The 18,350-nt window shown below is 43.2% G+C and overlaps 1 protein-coding gene across 8 annotated transcripts in view; it reads right to left on the bottom strand.

Annotated features, from left to right (window-relative positions):
- The window catches only part of BEND7 (BEN domain containing 7), a 47,202-nt gene extending 29,324 nt beyond the window's left edge, over positions 1 to 17,878 (bottom strand). For 4 of the 8 annotated variants that reach the window (XR_015184135.1, XR_015184134.1, XM_086480916.1 and 1 more), the window contains exons 1-3: positions 17,789 to 17,875; positions 13,869 to 13,952; positions 3,885 to 4,184 (exon numbers count right to left, since the gene is read on the bottom strand). Coding sequence is in view for 6 of the 8 variants with exons in the window: in XM_086480916.1 (XP_086337042.1) it covers positions 3,885 to 4,184; positions 13,869 to 13,952; positions 17,789 to 17,849 (445 nt within the window). In the remaining 2 variants the exon portion in view is untranslated. Of the gene's footprint in view, positions 1 to 3,884; positions 4,185 to 9,021; positions 9,045 to 12,717; positions 12,753 to 13,868; positions 13,953 to 17,788 lie in introns of those variants that run through there. The other 4 variants (XM_086480952.1, XM_086480921.1, XM_086480927.1 and 1 more) reach the window with 4 other exon arrangements.
- Between the last annotated feature and the right edge of the window lie 472 nt (positions 17,879 to 18,350).

Below are 18,350 nucleotides of genomic sequence, written 5' to 3'. Positions count from 1 at the left end.
TATCGTTAGCTTTGCAGCAGATTACTCAACATCCCTCAACTTGGCTCAACCAATATGCTTTACCTATCTGTTAAAGGTAGACTTTTAAGTAGATAAGGTTCAAGACTACTTATAATTTAATAGTTATCAGCATAACTCTGTACCTTTCAGTAAGACAAGCAGGTACCCTAGAAATTGAGTCCCAGGAAATTAGGAGAGTTTTAGTACTAGAAGACAAATACATAGCAAGAACATCCTTCCTCCAGTGCTTTCTCAGTTGTTTTAGACTAATAATCTCCTTGGGATAAAGCCTTTCCTCTCTCTTTATCAGAATCTAATATTCTAGTGGGCTTCTGGAAATAATATCTGAAAGACAACAGTGAGAGACAGGGCTGGTGGCTTTTGTTTCCTTCTTAACAAAGACTCTACATTGTGGTGAACTGCATGTGAAAACTTGGACAAATTGTATCAGTAAATACCTGTACATCTTTCCTGTTGCAATATAACACGTTCCTAATGAAAGCACGCAGGCTCCTGATGAAAAACCAAAGAGTCTATTTTCCCATTGAGGCATGGGGGATTTACATTATAATTCCCATTAGCATTGATAGAAATTACCCATGTAAATCTACCATAGGTACTGGAAATGGGAAAAGAGACCACCAATATTTCAAATCAAAGCAGGGTTCTACTGACTTCATACATATTCATGAGGGTTTTTTATTTTCTTTCTATCCTCCCTCCTCTGATCAGCTACTGTGTTGTAAGAAACATCTTGTAGAGTGTTCTCAGTCATTGTTCCAAGCACTATCTTTATCATTTTTAGAGGACAAAAGCAACCCTTTTCAACTTGTTATAAATCAATTTTTAATTTTAAAAGGAGAACAGACTTTTTATTTTTATGAAGGAGTCTTTAAAGAGCCATCTCCCTCTCTTTTGGAAGCTAGCCAGCAGGCAAATTTGATACCAGCTTGTATGATTGAGAGAAGGAGATGACACAAACACGTTAGTCGCTTCCTCCATGTGAGCAGCAAGCAGCCCAGGACAGCGGTTCTTGCAGCTGGGGCTGCTGAAAGCGAATCCACCTGGTGTAACATTGCTACCACGAGGTCATATTTGAAAAGCATACAAGTGCAATCCATTGAAAACGATCTTGACATAACCAAAAAGCAACTCAGCTCCTGCGTCGCAGCCGGATTTGCTACAGAACACAAGGAAACTAAAGTGTTTTAGACAGACTCCACGAGTTTGCAGTCTCTAATAGCGCAGACAGGCTACTCACTGTCTGTAGGCTCAAGAGGTTTCCGCTAAAGGCAGCGGGTCACAGATGTCTACCTAACGTTCCTGACTTGTGGAACCGCCACCTTAAATCTGGTTTGGAATAAATCACTTTGCTTTTCAAGAATGTTCCTACTCTTCCCTTTGTTGTAACAACGCCCAGGATCCCTCCACTCCTTCTTGTCTCTTTTTGTCTATTTTTGCTGACACCTTTTTCATGACTGCTTTCTATAATGGCACCTGTTAAAACACCCATTCCCCCCTCTCCTTGAGCCACCTTTACCATGCAAGTAGGCACCTATACCAGTTAGATGGACTTAGCACGCCTATTACATTAAAATTTGAGTAATTCAGACAGCCTACAACATATATCTTGGCTTCCTATACCATATCTATCCACAATGGACAGAAACACTTTCTGGACTCAGACTGCCTGCTATAGATGCCTGGACATCTCCGCAGCGATGACCTAGGCCTGACAGCCCTAGGTAACAAGCTCATGTCCTACCTGAACAGTTTTGCTCTGATGAGTTTAAACACCACGCTAAGTACCAAGGAGTAGTGTCCCCCTTGAGGTACTGTTCAGCATTTCAACATTCAGCTTCTAAGGACCTTTGCCATCCTCCAAATAACATCTAAAACACTGAGTTAGATGCTCAGGCTCCCGGCGCAAGGGATGGGGGCAATCGGGCATGTTACAATGGTTACCCAGAAGAGCTGCATGCTGGGTGAGGAGCAGTCTGAGCTTGCTCACAGCCCAGAAATGCATCACAAGTTGCATCAAAAATGCATCAAAATTTCTTAAGAGACGAAGCTTTGGAGCCAAAGCAGCAAAACTGTCCGACAGACCCCACTGGAGGTACGACACCTCTAACCAAGGAGCTATGCAGATCATCTTTTCAAAGGTGGCCAGTGGAGAGGGCCCACACCCATCTTTATGTAATAACCTAAAAGATTGCATTCCTTTCTGCAGCAGGACAGTTGCAGAGGGAGGGGTGGCAAGTGTCTCCCAGCGCACTTCCCCAAGAGCTGGGAGCCTGGGCATTCCTCCCGTCCAGCCCAGGAGGTCACTCAGTCCAACTCTTTTACCGTCTCACTGACTGTTGTAACCTCTAAGAGATCATAAATCAGCTGAATCGTTCCTGCTTGTATGAAAAATTGAAGCGCTGACATTTTCTTGCGTATGGGGCCAAATTCTGTCAACACGGTTTAGCTCACATGCTGAATCAGGCCCCTGAGGGGATAGAGGTGCTGCTCCACCTACTTTCTGGATCCGGGAACTAGGCACCTAACCTGTGCAGGCTTGGGCATTTCTGTGCATGCAGAGAACTGTCCCTGACGGTGCCCAGGGACTTTCAGGGCAACGAGGGAGATGTGTGATGAATTTCAGGCCCTTCCACAGTTAGAAGGTTGTTATGGTGGGATTTTGAGAGCACACTTTTAGACTTGGATGCTAAATCCCATCAAGTGTTTTCCCCACTCCCCTGGATCTGCACCTTTCAAAAAAAGGCAACTATTTTTTTGTATTATAAAATAAATAAAACTAGCTTGACTTATTGCAGTATCTTTCTCCAGGTCAACTGGTACCTCTGTGTGAATCATTGTCTCTACAGAGAAACATTCAATTTGGTGAAACCTAGGGCTGTATGTTTTTTAGTAGTGACATTGCTTCCTAAAGGACAGTAATGAAAATAATAACAGCATTTTTCTTTTTAACTGTTACAAGCAATGAGAACTTGTATGCCTTTAGAGAAGAATACATAGCAGATACTCCTATGAGGAAGTATGAAACCTTCAGAATCAACTGGAAAACAATAATGTTTTCAGATGCAACCTCCCAATTTTTTGTTTTCCAGAATTTAGAACTGAGGTACCCCTTTAAACTCACCCACCCCAGCCAACTTAGGATTGAGTATCAGGATTAAAACTTCCTGAATTGAATTTAGATCACTAAAGATGTCCTTCAGGAAACTGGCAGTAAAACCTCCCTTCTCTGGGACTTAAAACAACAGAAAAGCATTTTAAGGGCACACTGCCATCTACTTTTCGGCAGAATTCTCTGCCAGTACAAGATGGACCACACTCCAGTACACACTGTTCATAGGTAGACTTCATCATCTCTTCTCCTCAGTGATCCCATCAGAATAAAAGCCTAAGGTAGTGATGGGATTTTGCACCTGAAGTTCAGCAGCCAGTTATAAGGCTGTTGCCATCCCCTTACGAAAGTCAGCAGAATCCTGCTCCACAAGTGGTGTCACAACTGCGCTACATTACTCATTGCAAAGAGGAGTGGCAGAGGTTGACATTTAATTAGCTATGAATTTAATAACAATAGCAAAAGCTGTTTTAATAAGTACTGTATAGAAATTAAGCCTGTAACAGCATTGAGTAATTCTGTCCTATCACCAGGAATCCATTTTAAAAGATAAGACAGATGGTAGCAGAATGCACCGTGCCCACTTTCGCACCTTTTCAAAGTGATAACTATGTGCTCATTTTGTAGACTCTGAACTATAACTGCTTTCAGTGCAGCAGTACAATAAATCATCACAACAAAGGCAGAAATTCAGTACAGTACAAGGAGAGAAAAAAAAAGTACTATTGTCAGTATCTAATGCAGATCATACCATTGGATGCCACGGTTCGCGTTTGATTTTGGAACGTTTTGGATCGAGTTCCATATTGCCCTGAAAAATGGCTGGCTTGGGGTGATAATTCATTCCATGCACCACTCTGCGAAGGATGAAGGCTCGCCTGGGACTCTGCAGGGGGATTCAGGCGCTGGGCCCAGGCTAAGTCTAAATCTTGGGGTTCCTCCTTCAGTTTTTCTCCTTCTTTGCCAACTCGTTGATAGATTCTTCCAGTGCTGTCATTCAGTAATCTTCTCATCCCTGTAATTTGTTTTTTAATTTCCCGGCTTTCATCTCCTAATGAAAACAGAGCCACAGTTATCACTGTAAATTAGCAAAAACGGTAATGGGTAGAGATTAGTGATTTTAGATGCCAATAAGAGTTGGAGTACAGAAATAAATAAAGACGAGAAAGAAAAGAGATGGTTGAGCAGTGGTTGGTATGTACCAGGCTACGCTTTAACACAGTGATGGCTGACACCTCTCATGGTTGAGAGACCTGCTGAACTTGGCTGTCTTGATGCTGTTTCTAAAGCTTTGATGAGTAAGATTATTTTTCTCCAGAAGGAAATAATAATAGCTACAGCAGTTTCAAATAAATTATCCTTTTAAGAGACTGATCCTATTCAGGCATTGACATCAGTGGATATTTTCCTCAAGAAAAGCCTAAAGGATCAGACCCTTTATATATCAGTTTGATATATGCTGAAGGATAGCTCCTTCAAAGAAAAAAATAAACCACAAAAAGCACCACACCACATACACACAGAGCAACACTGCATCTATTGATTTTAATGAACAGGATCAGCTCCTTAGTTCACAGAATTTAATAATACTAGATTATACATGAATAAATGAAAAAGCACCTAATACATGTACAACCATATACAGAGCAACTGCTGGATGTCTTAAAAATGTAGATTATGAAAACAAAATGAAAATATATGCAAGAAAAATGTGACTGTTCCAAATAAATTCAGGGCATTTAAATAATAACAATTACATACTTTAATACTCCTGGCACCATTTAAGTATTAATTTTACATTTGAAACTGCTGATTGCACAATGAATATATGTGTTTTGGGCAGATAGCAGCTATTTTGCTCGTTAAAGCATACATTACATTTCACTAGTAATAAGGAAGTCTTCGTAGGCTCTTCTGAAACAAAGCTTCTATTTTTCTTTACTGGTAATAGAAAAATCAAACATTCCAAGCAAGTGGAATAACAAAGATCAAGAAATCGATGAATCAACCTTCCTTTACAGCAAACTTACTACAGCAATACGTGGTATACTCTATTCATTTTACATTCGTGCTTCTCAAAATAAACCTGTTTTTGGCAAAGCGATAGCACAAAGGAAACTTCAGAAAAACAAACAAACAACCAACCCTCCAAAACCCAAGATGCAACGTGCATCATCTCCGGTTCAACAAGGTATTTGATACTGTGCTAATGCCAGGCTTGTGAACCATTTTATCAACTCAACAGCACTCTTCAGTTGCCTAAACCTAGGCGCCCGCTGAGGCAGCTGGCTAAACTAGACAGCTAAAGAGCATCAACCCCCTCCGCCACACAGGCCACGCTCAACTGGGCTGGGACACGCTGCCCGCCTGGCACACCCAGGCACGCACCACACCTGAAAGAGGGCATTTTTGCTTTAGGAGGCGAATAAGCAGAAGGGGAGACAAGCCGCACGATCCGCTCCAGCCTCTGCTGAATCAGAGCATCTCCCGCTTGACCTGGCGCGCCGCATCCCTGGGCCAGCGCCAGCTGGCTCCAGCCCACCCCGATCCAGCGAGGAGAGTGGGCGGTTTGCAAGAAAGCTTCTAGTCCAAACTTAGAAAAATATTTGATGACCCCATACAGCGATGCTCTAGCACCGTTTCCACTCCAGCTAAAGCGATGAAAAAAAACCCTTTGCAAGAAAGTTCTGCATTATATTTATTTTGTTGGTTTGTCTCAAGATCTACGTGTGTGAGTGTGGTTTCATTAACAAATCACAGCACCAAGTCCTTTAAAATGACACTTTTTGGCCCCAACGCAACCAGGGGCTGACTGTTGGCAGTTCCCAACCTCGAGACGCCGCACAGTACCACCGGACTCCGATTATCGAGATACTCAGACCCATACACTGAACGCTGCTTTTCTCCTGCACGTGGCTGTATCTGCCTGTATCCAAGCTCCAAATGCTCCCACCACACCCGAGCATGAAGCAATCCCTCCGTACCATTTAGCAGTACACCGAACTCTCACGAGTTTTATGTTGGCAATTCAGATGTGTACTCAATGGCAAAACGTATCTGAATATCCAAAAAGCTCCCCAGCCACCTCCTCTTGGCACGTGTAGTGACTGTGTGCTACATGGCTGGTCGGGTGACATGTTGTTGGAAAGATTAGATTTCCCTTACCCAATTACATAAAATATTAATGTTAATTGAGCTTATTCAGCCTTGATTCCAGTCCCTTGTTCCTTCATACAGAAGCTTTCCTATACAGTGACGCGATCATGCTTACCTCCAAACAGAAAACCCCTACGTTCATGCTACAACAACCCCTGCACTTGCACCCCATGTAAGCATGTCTTTGTGTTTAGGTGGCTCCCTACTGAAAACAGGGAGATTCCCCCTTTGTGAACTTGTTTGTTGGGGGGAGTGGTGTTTTCAGGGATTTTTCTGTTTGAGTGGTTTGTTATCGTTGGTTTTCTGTTTGGTTGGTTTTTGGGAGGGTTGTTTTGTTATTTAAATATGTCTTCTGCTTTGTAAGGAAGGGCATTAAAAACATACAGGCTATAAGCTTGACTTAGTCTTCAGTGCAGGTTTACATCCCCCCACCCCCAATGAAGGCTTTTTACAGCTTTTAACTTGTAACTGGCCAGCGCCAGCAGCATCCTTCCCCACATGAGCGGAGGGTAGCTGGTATTACACCCTCTGAACCTGCAGGCAGGTGCAAGACCAGTGAGATTTAGCTTCTTGCTCCCTGGTTATCTCATTTGGCTATTAGCTCTAGAGCCCAATGATATCATTTTGTTATCAGCTATTCCACTGCTGATGATTTTCACAGATAATAACCATGTAATTTAAAAATGAAGGAAAAAAAAAAAAAGAGGAAGATGTGGCACAGAGAAAACCAAACAGCTCAAGCTACTACGTCCTACGGAAGAGCCAGCCTTCCTTTTTAAACGCTGAATGAGATAATCAAGCACTGAAAAACACCAGTTTATTACCTAAAACTCTGCATTACCTATCTCTGAAAAGCCTCCTGAGATAGGTGTTGAGGCCTGAGAGGAGTGGTGCATGTTTCAGCCTCCTCACCACTCCCGAGGAGATGGGGATGCCTCCAAAGGGCAGGCTACAGGTTTTGCCATTTTGATTCCCCACGTAAATGCTCTGGGTTTATCGGAAACCAACTATGTTACTTGCAAAACACTAAAATACTTATAAAATACTACTCAAAATAGATAAATATGGCAAATTACAGCCCTGTTTAGCAACTTACATGTAAAGATGATAACAGTCATAACAAACATACTAATGATTTTTTAAAATCACTATTATAGTGGTTTCTATGACGTCCTTTATATACAACCCATTTTTTCGACATGGCCTGACTGTAATCTTATAAAACAAAAAAAAAGCAAACCAAAGCCCTTTCATAAATAATACATTCAATAGCCACAAAAAGTAATTTCCCCAAAATTCATTTCAATCTCTTGCCTTACCGAAAGTGTGCACAGCATAAAAACTTCCTGCTTTGAAAGTTGTAAAAATGTTAAAAATTACAAATGCACAAATGTAAAACAGAACTATCCAGGGATGAAGCAGCATCCACATGCTAAACACGCACCTATCTGAAGCAACAGACCTGTAAACAACTCCAGTTAACAAAATACTACTCCTAATTCAGATTTAATATAAATATAGTACACTGCCTACAAACAAGCTGCTATACTTTTCCCAAATAATCTGACAAATATTATCATAGTGCTACGAAGAATTATAAAAAGGATATGCAACGATACCCATACATTAAAATATTAATTTTATTCCAGTATTAGAGAAGTGGTAACCACATCTGTAATTAACATATGTGTTTTAAAGCATATTTTAAAGCATATAAATGAGTGAATAGAGTTAAGGTTGGACAATCATCAGTATTTGATGTTTTCTCCTTTTGACTTATATAGTAGATATATTTTATATATATATATATATATACACATATATATACACAAATAATCATAATGTTCTCACGGCCCAATATTTTGCAATTAATTTAATTTTTACATTTATGTTTCTCATACGTTCTGGGAAATATTCATGAGTAGTTGACTTTACTAATACAGTTTGATTTTCTATGAGTTAGTGTCTAATTTTATGTTGTGTTGTGTTTTGGCAGATGAAACTCCTACAGCAGCTTTTCCTTTCTCAACTATACAAACAGCGCTTTTTCCTCCTCCATCAGGCTGCCTGCTGAAGATACTTTGCATCTCACAGATTTCCACCTTTGTGTCAAAGTAGGCTGGAATTGGTGGATGAGTTCAGAAGCTATCAGGAGGGTAAGAACAGCAGCGACAGCCAGCCAGCCAAGCACATGTGAGCCGACAACATTAGCCTGGTTTGTAAGGAAACAAGGCTTCAGAGGCGAGAAAAAGCGGAAGTCGACGCGTATGGCTTGAAAGCTCAATAAAAAATAATGAATAATTGCAAGGGGTTATATAATCAAACATATTAACCGCCAGTTTATTAGACACCACTTGAATGCTGCCCTTCCTGGAAGAGGGCCAGCAAAACTCAGCTGCCGCGCCTGAAGATTTTGGAAGGGCTAACTCAGAGCAGCTCAAGGACTGGGGAGGCAGATGCATGCAGGGCACAGGTCTCCTCCACTGCACAGCCAGGTTAAACTCACCAAAACACCTTTTTTGAATGTTACACGATATTCAAGCACTTCCTTCAAAGACAGTTAATCCAGAAGGCAAACCTTCTCAGCAAAAACTATACCCACATCAAACTGTAACTTTCGAAACTCAAGATATTTTTGCCACTGTCATCTTGTACCACAAGTGGTCCTGAAATAGAAAATTGTGAAAGTCAGCATGGGGAAAATAAGAGTAGCCATGTGCATGATTCCTTACCGGATCAAAGGGTTCCTAAATCACATGGAAAGCTGTTGTGACTGCTCTGTGGATAATTTGAATTGGGCATCTGTGTAGCTAAATTGATGGTGAAAGCATGCATTTCCCAAATAAGTGATCCCGAGTCTTTGCTGGCATAGAAGAACCTATATTGAACAAGTAACACAGGCAACAACACGTTTTGCAAATTAAAAACCTAAACCCCAAGTCAGCAGGGAGAGCAGTGGTCACGAACAACATCACAGGCTCGCACAAGCAACATGAGTTATGAGCCTGGGACTTTGACTGCCCTAAGCTAACATATAGGGACGTTTATGCTGTCTTAGTAGCGGCATCTGAGCAGTGCTCTATAACATCATTTAAGAGCACTTAACTATCTTCATGTCACCACACAAAGGACTAAGATTATATCTGTAGGAAAACTGCACCATGCTCAGATTAGACCCCCTGCTCCCAAACCAAGCATGGAAATACCTGGCTTCATTGACGCCCCTGCCTACAGCAAGACACAGACAGTTCATGGGCACCACACACACTAATGTAAGCACAGCCATTTCCAGAATCAAAGCCAGGATCAGACCCTGGGACCATTCAGGATTTGGGGGGTTATTTCTCTGGAAGCTGGATCAGCCTAGGCGGCCCGGCCACCACGACCACCAAATAACTCTTTCAAAGAGCTTGGTAAAAAACACCCAAAAGGAGCAGATACAGAAGTGTAAGTTACGTTACACACTTTCATGCCACGCTGCAGCAGCTAGAACACTCAGGAAAGGAAAGCGAGCAACTATTCAATAAATGTATATATTAACAGTGTCATACAATTAAAAAAATAATAATGGATATGCCACAACTTCCCCCAGTTCTTGGAAACATCCCAGGTCAAGATCACGCTTCAGCCCCAAAGGGAAATGCTTTACAAAGTTAGATCATTGGAGAAGACAGATACATAAAATAAAGTTTTATGCAGTCTTAATTACAGAAGCTACTTATTGCAACAAGCAGACTTGGGACGTACTTCTATTAAAACTAACAAGTAACTTCACAGACTTGTGTTAACTTTTTCTCTGTGAATAAATTGCAAAGGATATTATTCCTGGGACAGAATAAATTCTTGAAATTAGTGAGTAACTTATGCCTTACTCCCTTGCTCCAAGAACACATTATTTATTTTTACCACGACATAGCAAAGTTATTAATCTGCTGCCTTCCATTTCAACAATGTGAAATGCTGTAAAATGCACAGACACCTGCATTACAGTACATTTCAGTTCCACTTTATACCAGCCATAAACATTTCTGGTTTGGACATCTCTTCAAAACAAATGCTCCAAGCACACTGTGTGTAGCGTTCGATTTTATGAAACTATAAAAGTTCTTCACTGTTAATTACACAGACAAATGTCTCATCACACATTTGATTACCAGGATAATATAATTAGTTTTCTACATTAACCTTTCAAACATAGAGCCTGAATTTCAAGTTGAAAGCATTGTAAAAGCACCCAGTCTGGAGGTATATTATGTTTCCGCTTTTTTGTGATGATAATAAAATATTAAGACCGAAAAAAACCCAATGTGGTGTATGCAAAAGGTGGGGGGTTTTTTTTGTATAGACAAGCTAGGTTTAACCAGCATTGTCCACACAACACGGGTGTACAGTCCCCTCACGGGATTGTATTTCCAAGTCTGGGCTAGCAGCCCTGTGACAGAAGGTTTACGCTGATAACTGGTAAAAGCTGAAGCCAGGTCTGTCTTAAATCGTGTCCGTATTCGAGGTTTAAGCACTTCACTCTGGGCTGCCTCCTTCTTTTCAGGTCGAGGAGTCTCTCCTGGTATCAGAAAACTAAGCCCTTCCCTTCAAAACCACAGAGATGCCAGTCCTTGTCTGCAAAATACAGTAGCGGTATTTCCCCCTTCTACCCCCTCAAATGTTGTAAAGGCTGTGTTTAGTATGTCCTTCATCTAGAAAGAGGTGACTTCTCGTTTATCACCTTACCAGAACAAAGGATCGGAGGAGAGGACAAGCCACCACATCTCCCACTCCAACACATCACATGAGCAGACTTCCCAAGCTTACCGAGCTCCATTCAAAAAGCAGTTGGACTTTACACCATGGCAACCATCAGAGGTCACGTCCAGTACCACGTTCCTCTAACTGCGCTGAAGCTTCCTCCGATTTTCCAGACTACATTTACACAAAGCCATGTTTTGCCCATCTGTGCTGGTGTCAAAAAGACCATCTAAGTTCAACAGGTCTTTCCGGACACTTGATCCTTAATTTATCTGCATGTTAAACAAAGTGGATTCTTCTGATTTACTCATACACGTTAGAAGCTCCCTTTTTCTTGACAGTGCATCTCTTCAGTTTGATTTCATCGTTCTCGACTGTGCAACCAAAACATATGCACATCCCATTCCTGATAAAGCTGCCCTCGTTTATACACTGGCGTTAACACTTCACCTTTTCTAAAGATAATGGTTTCAATGATGTGTCTCAGCATCCATTAACATACTAAAGGCTGCCTCATGTTGAGGTTTCAGCAGCTGATCTCATGGATCAGTTAAATTGGAGAACAAACTTGACTCTAAACCAACAAGTTGGAGTGAACATCTTTCTGGGATGAATTTTGGCATAAAATCAAGTGAAGCTGCGAGTATACCACTTCTTAGTGGACAGGACGCCAAGCTGGGGAAAGGGTTGTGACTTCACCACCCCTGAAGCACAAGGAAAAATTACTCTAATGCAATGTGAAATTTTTTAAAGGAAAGCTGGAGTGCCAAATGTCACTCATCCCAGATCCCTGCGGAACAGTGGGAGCTCCGATTTCAAGTGCTTTCAGTGAAGTTCAGTCCCTGACACTGCTTTCCCTACATCTCAGATCAGTGCCTTTGCCACTAGGAATCTGGATAGAAGTGGACACCAAAGTAACCTACTGAAAATAAAGCAGAGAAGGTTACGTGAGCTCTGAGTAACTTACTGAACTGAACGCAGTCCCCAAGGAAAAAGGAAAAAAAAAGCCTTGTCTACAAATCTTGCGTGGTCATACGTCATTCAGTCTTGTCAAAACCAGCACGCTTTGAGGAAATCTGAAAGTCGGACACTCGGGACATGGTCAGGAAATAGCGCCTTTTTCTTTCCATAGCAACTGAAGGTGGGCTCCCAGGACTGCAACTCTGTGCTTCAGTCCCTGATAAGGAAGACCCTTGATAGGACTCGCATTCTTGAACGTTGAATTCTGACTGGCTCTTGCAATAGGTGAACTTTAGGCACTTAAATGCCAGAGCACATTCAGTCACAGTGAAAAGCTGGGCGTACTCACTAAAAACCCCCAAAACAAGCACAACACGGCCACACCAAAAGCAAAATCAATCGATCTGACTCGTGGCACAGATGTCAAAGCACAGACTCCTGCACATTTTTAGAAGCATCTTGGCTTAAGCAACGAGATCTATAACTCCTGTCAAAGCTTTATCATGATTTAGGGTTGGAAGAGAAAAGCATTCAAAGCAAAGCTCTGGTGGAGCTCACTCCATCAGGTTTATCAGACTTAACTGAAAGTGCTTACGGAACACAAAATCCAAACACAAAGCGCAGCAGCCACCTTCACTTCTCCCTGGAAATGGGTGCAGGGAAGAAATATTTGCTCGACATCCTAACTGCGAGAAGCTGAGAAGGCAATTTAACACAGCTCTCACCCCTGTATTAATATTCCAACCATCAGAAGACTCCACACTGCCCAAGATGTCCTCCTGTTCTCTCCCCTTTGCTGCTGACCTCTAGAAGAGGATGTGGCACTATGAATTAAGGAGACAAAGGCATTTTGCATGTAGACTGACTCCAGGTGCTGATTCACACATTTGGGACCAATGCTTCTTGCTGACTCCAGGGGGCAACACGCACAGACTACAGAAACCTTAAATCCTACTACAAAAATATTTAGGCTCCTGGTGCAGTAAAGGAGAGGCAGCCACTGGCAAATTTCTTTCTGAGGCACCTGCTTTCTCCAAAGCCTGAGTCAGGTGTCCAACAGCTTGCTTTATACAGCAAGAATCATTACAGTAGCTCAAAAATCCAGCCCTTACTCCTTTGGATTTGACCTGCCAATTTTTTTGCCAAGAGGTGCTTTACCCAGGTGAGATCCTAGATGCAACAGGAGGGGGATGGAAGCAGGAAAGGAAGCAGCACTCTGCAGCTGAGGAGTTATACAGGACAAAAAGCACACAGACAAGAAAGATAAAGGTTTGCTGATAACCAGTCCTATCATGCTGTAGTATATATCATGCTGCAGACTCTATATTACTTCTCTGTTTTCTTTACACATTTTTAACTGTTGATTTAATTTAATTTTGCCATGGCAGGATTAGCAGGCAAGCTACAGAGGTGAAAGGACATTACATTAAGACAGCACATTAATCCTCTATCCCACCCAAGGCAGAAGCAAAACCAAACAAATAGCAGCTTCCTGGAAATTGAATTTCTGTTATCCAGATGTCAAAGATGTAATACCCCAATTACACAAACTATTGCCAGTGAAGCATGCCAGCGAATATGCAATGTAAATGGGGTGAGCACAGAGCTGCAAAACTGCAGAGTCAGCATCTGGCTCTCTGAGTGAGCGATAATTAGCACTGTGTGTAGACACTAATAAACATTTATGTCTGAAATTACAACTTTTAGCAGTGTTAATAAAGGATATATTGGCAATTCATAGGATAAAAGGGTCTTGAAAAGAACGTCAGATTAAACAATGGCAGGCGCTTCCTGTGCTTGCACAGAGATTTTTTCCCTCCCTAATTGCAAATGGCCACGCTATGTTGCTCGGAAATTAATCAACACAAGCACATACCTAAAAAAACTGGTTGTGTTTCTTTGGTCTCCCCATTAACATCATTGCTGTAGTCAGAGATCTTATATATCTCATGATGGTAATCTGGAATGAAAAACGATAAAAAAAATTAGAACTCAAGTGATCTGGAAAAAATGAACGCTGAACACATTGCTACAGTTTTACTACATAATTTATCAATATATCTGCAGTTTATTTCATGTACATCAAATTAACCACAGAAAATGTGCTCTGTATCAGCACCTCCTAAAAAAACTTTGCTCACACTGGAGAGACTCAGCTCAAATATTTCACAGATTTTAGGGAATAACTACGCCTGCCCTAAATTACTGTGTTCATTTTCACAGCAAATTATCCCACCAGATGCCAATTATCTGGCTTCTTGCTTTACAGATGGAAAGCAGATTTATAATGAAATCTTTACCTTCTCAGAGACCAGGGAAAACTTTCAAACTTCACCTCAATCAGAAAATCAGCAACGTACTTTAGGGCTGCATTGTTCAGCTATACTGACTCATATTGGTGTCACTGGCCTCTGAACTCTGGAGAAAGGAGGATCCGGGACACCTCAGGACATTCACCTATAGAAACTGACGTCTGTGATAACCTTAAGAATAAACATTAGCATCTCATATTCAGAGATGTTACAGGATTTAAAACCAAAATGAATTCACCACGGAATTTCTATTTCAAATAAAAGAGTATTTTGCTGTGAAGTTCTCTGCTGTAATCCCAGGCAGGTGTTCACTAAGACCAGAGCTTTGTTTACATGTGTGTACAGAGGGAATAGTAAGTCCGAGAAAAAAAAATGTGTAAAGGCAGCTCTCCTGGATGCTATTTCTGACTCTGCTACTGGCACACACTTTGTCTTTCGGCAAATCGCTCAAGACTGAACAATAAATTCAGTGTCTTGAAACAGCCACCTCCCCACCTAACTCCTTTAATGCCCTCCCAGTTCCCAACGCCCTCAGCGACTCCCTCCATAAACTGGTTTTTATGTTTACCTGCCTCACAAAAAGCAAGGTAGAGATTAACTCATGGAAGAGCACTTTGGGAGATTCACTTAAAAGGCACAACAGAAACGGAGGGCGGTATAAGCAGCTCCTCCCACGAGCAGCACACCTGCACCTCTGACAAAACAGCTACTGGATCAGAAAGGTCTCCTGTAAGCCCAACTTTTTTGTTATGTGCTGTTTATTTGTACAGTGCAACTGTCTCGAGGGCACAAGAGGAGGAACAACCCAGTAAGTAAACTAGAATCAAGCCTAACGCAGCAACGCAAAAGAAAGAAAAGGGCCTGGAAAGAAAATGAGGGGAAAAAAATACACAACAGGGACTTGAAGAGGTCAGCGACGAGGTGCTACACAAAGGGTTCCTCTGCCTACCAAGCACAGCCAGCGAGTGAAACGGGTAAAGGTGAAGTTTGAAGATACGACATCGAGGAAGTAAAGGCTCCTTTCATAAGGCTGAAATGATGGGATTTATGCTGCCTGCCTTCCGTGATCATGAGCTGTCCTGTTGAGGAGGGGGACCCATGGAGCAGCTCGGCAGTCACCTGGTGGTCAGCCAAGGTCAACCCACCACAGTCTGCATTTTCATCCCCTCAAGGGCAGCCAAGATCTGCTGGGAGTGAGTACGTGGAAACTAGGAATTAAATGACTTACAGGCTCATGGTCCTCAGATATACAGATTACAAGTGGTTTCTTCTCTAGCACTTCCCTCCATACATCCAGCTGGTCACAATACTCTTCTGATCTACAGCCGCTGCCTTAAAAGTCACCACATTTCATGCCCAAGGCAGCTGCGTTTTAGTGCAGCAATGGATTTCCTCTCGATCTGGTCATTATTGATCATCTCGATAAGGTGCTCTGAAGGTTTTTTTTTGGGGGGACAGGACACAAGCACTGTACAGGCGCACATCGTTAACAGATGGTGTGTTACCAACAAAGTGACACAGCACACCCTCTTCTCTTTGGTTTCCTTCTGCCTCGGATGTCACAGTCCAGGCGCTGTGAAATCCATATCAATTTCACAACAGTAAACACTAAACTGTGACATTACAGAACGACTCCTGCAAGAGGCAAAGGCCAATTACAAGAGACAACTATTTATACATAGTTATCTTTCTAATCAACTGTGATAGAAAAAGAGTATGCAAGTGCAGACTCACATGCAAAATATGATTTTCATCTCCTCTGTTCTCAGAGTACAAAGACATAATTTTCTCTCTAGGATGTGTTTTTAGTGTAGCTTTCTGTTTGACCTTCCACATCCAAAAAGAGACCCCAGATAAAACAAGAATTGCTAATAATGTACCATCATAACTGAATCTACCTATTAAAACAAGGTTAAATATATTGTCTTATACACCGAGGCATATCTAAACCTGTAACGAGTGGCAACTGAGAATTGGCAAAATAGTCATCCATTTCCGACAGTGCACATATTCTTTTTTACAGCTCCATTAGGACAGAAATAAAACCGTGTCTTCAATTTCAGTTTTGCTTTCCACCTTTCACTTTCACCATCCCCCTCCCCCCAGCCTCCAGCCCAGTCCTACACTAACTCTGCCTGAGTCGAGAGCACGTTCATTATCAAAACCCCACAAACCAAACCTGTTCTCCATAGAAATCAAACCCTCGATAGGTTTGCTAATGCACACAGACCTCCAATACGTTTCAGACAAGTCTGACGGGTCACTGCCCCTCTGGTTTTTAATGGGGAGTATGTGCGAGCTTCAGACCCCCCTACAACGATACAGCAGCTGTTATTTACTATTCCTACCAAGTGAGTTTATTTCCATCTTTAAATTTCTTCACATCGAACATGATTTTGCCAAGCGCCCGCGAAGACACAGCTCTTCAGACAGCAAGTCTTGACACTCCTGTGTGTGTGTCCCCTTTCCCCAAGTGTGACATTACACCCAAGCAGCCACCTGCCTTGAACTTGGCATGCAGGACACACACAGCGTTTCATGGAGATATTCTCATCCAATACTTGGAAACACAAAAGGAAAAAAGATCTCAAGTCAAATCCACCAGGGCAAAAAGATCTCATCAGCTGGAGCAGGGATAAAGCCCCAACCAAAATAAATCCCTAGGGCTCAGAAGTCCACCTGTTAAAATGCCTACCAGCGCCTGTATCTTTTTATTATTTATTATTTTTTTTTAAAAAAAAAACAACAAGACTGAAACACAGAGCTGTGCTTCTTCCCCGACATGAATCCAAATATTTCTCCCTGCGATCTCTTTCAAAATACCCTCTTTTCCAAAAGCAAACACACCCCGAGCGAACAAGTTACACGCCAGCGGCTCTCCCCTGCCCACGTACAATTAATTATCTGCGTGGATTTTTAATAAAGCAACCTCTATTTGGCTTTTCTTTGAAATACGCAGATGTACGCAGTCGAGGGGAGGAAAAAAACCACCCAAAACACAATAAATCCACAGGAGTTGAATACCAAGAAGGTCCGTTGCTGCCCAAGTGTCATTATTTTTTCGCTCGCTTCCCGATTTTACCTTTTCTCCCCCCCCAAGCAGGATTTACCACGGAACACGATCCAACTTTATTTTGTGCAAGATCTGCCTGGAGAGAGAAAAAACACGTCCACCTTTCTGGGGTGGTTTTGAGAGGGTTTTGTTTTTGCAACAACACGTAACACACATTGAAAAAATAATTAAAAAAAAAAAAAAGAGAGGAAAGGGGGGCTTAAAAGAAGAGAAAATAAAAGGCGTGCAATGGTGTCGGGGAGTTCAAGCGCAGGATTGCGGAGTTAAACGAGAGATACGGGGAGGGAGAGGCGACCGGGGGAGCGGGGGGCACAGGCGTTTCGTAACGCCCCGCTTCCCCCCGGTGCAAAAGTCTGGGCTGCCCCCGGCGAGGGAACAAAGCCCGGGCCGCCCCCGCCGCCGCCGCCTTACCTTCGTTGATCAGTTTAAAGCTTTGGGATTTCCTGCTTCTCTTCCTCTGGGTGAACTCCATGGTGCGGGCAGGAAGGAGCGGGGCGGCCGGGCGGCCACCCGGCGGCGGCGGCGGTGGTGGCAGGACCAAGGTCCGTCTCTTTAATCAGCAAAACACGCGGGGGTTGGGAGACGGCGGCTCCGGCGGTGAATAAAGGGATCCGGGACAAGTTGGCTCCGGTCTTTCCCCCCCCCTCCCCGTACCTCCCGCCCCAAACTTTGAGGGAAAGCGGGGTGCGGCGGGGGGAGCCCCGCAGGGGCGATGCCGGGCAGCGCCGCCGCCTTCCCCCCCCCCCCCCCCCCGCCCCGCCGGCTGCGCGGCCGCGGCCCGGCGGCGAAGGGCGGCCCGCAATGGCTCGCCGCCGGCTCCGGGACCCCGGTGCCACCTGCTGGGGGAAGGCGGCGCGCAGCCCGGCGCGCCCCGCGGCGGTTCCGCCAGCCCCGGCCGTTAAGCCGCCACCCCGGGGCCGGCCCGTCACCACGCGACACACCGGGGAAGGCGGCCGGTGCCGCCGGGCCCCGC

This window comes from Leptosomus discolor, chromosome 1 (genome assembly GCF_034619465.1).
Source record: "Leptosomus discolor isolate bLepDis1 chromosome 1, bLepDis1.hap2, whole genome shotgun sequence".
Classification (NCBI taxonomy): domain Eukaryota; kingdom Metazoa; phylum Chordata; class Aves; order Leptosomiformes; family Leptosomidae; genus Leptosomus; species Leptosomus discolor.
This window is presented reverse-complemented; position numbering and strand designations above follow the sequence as displayed.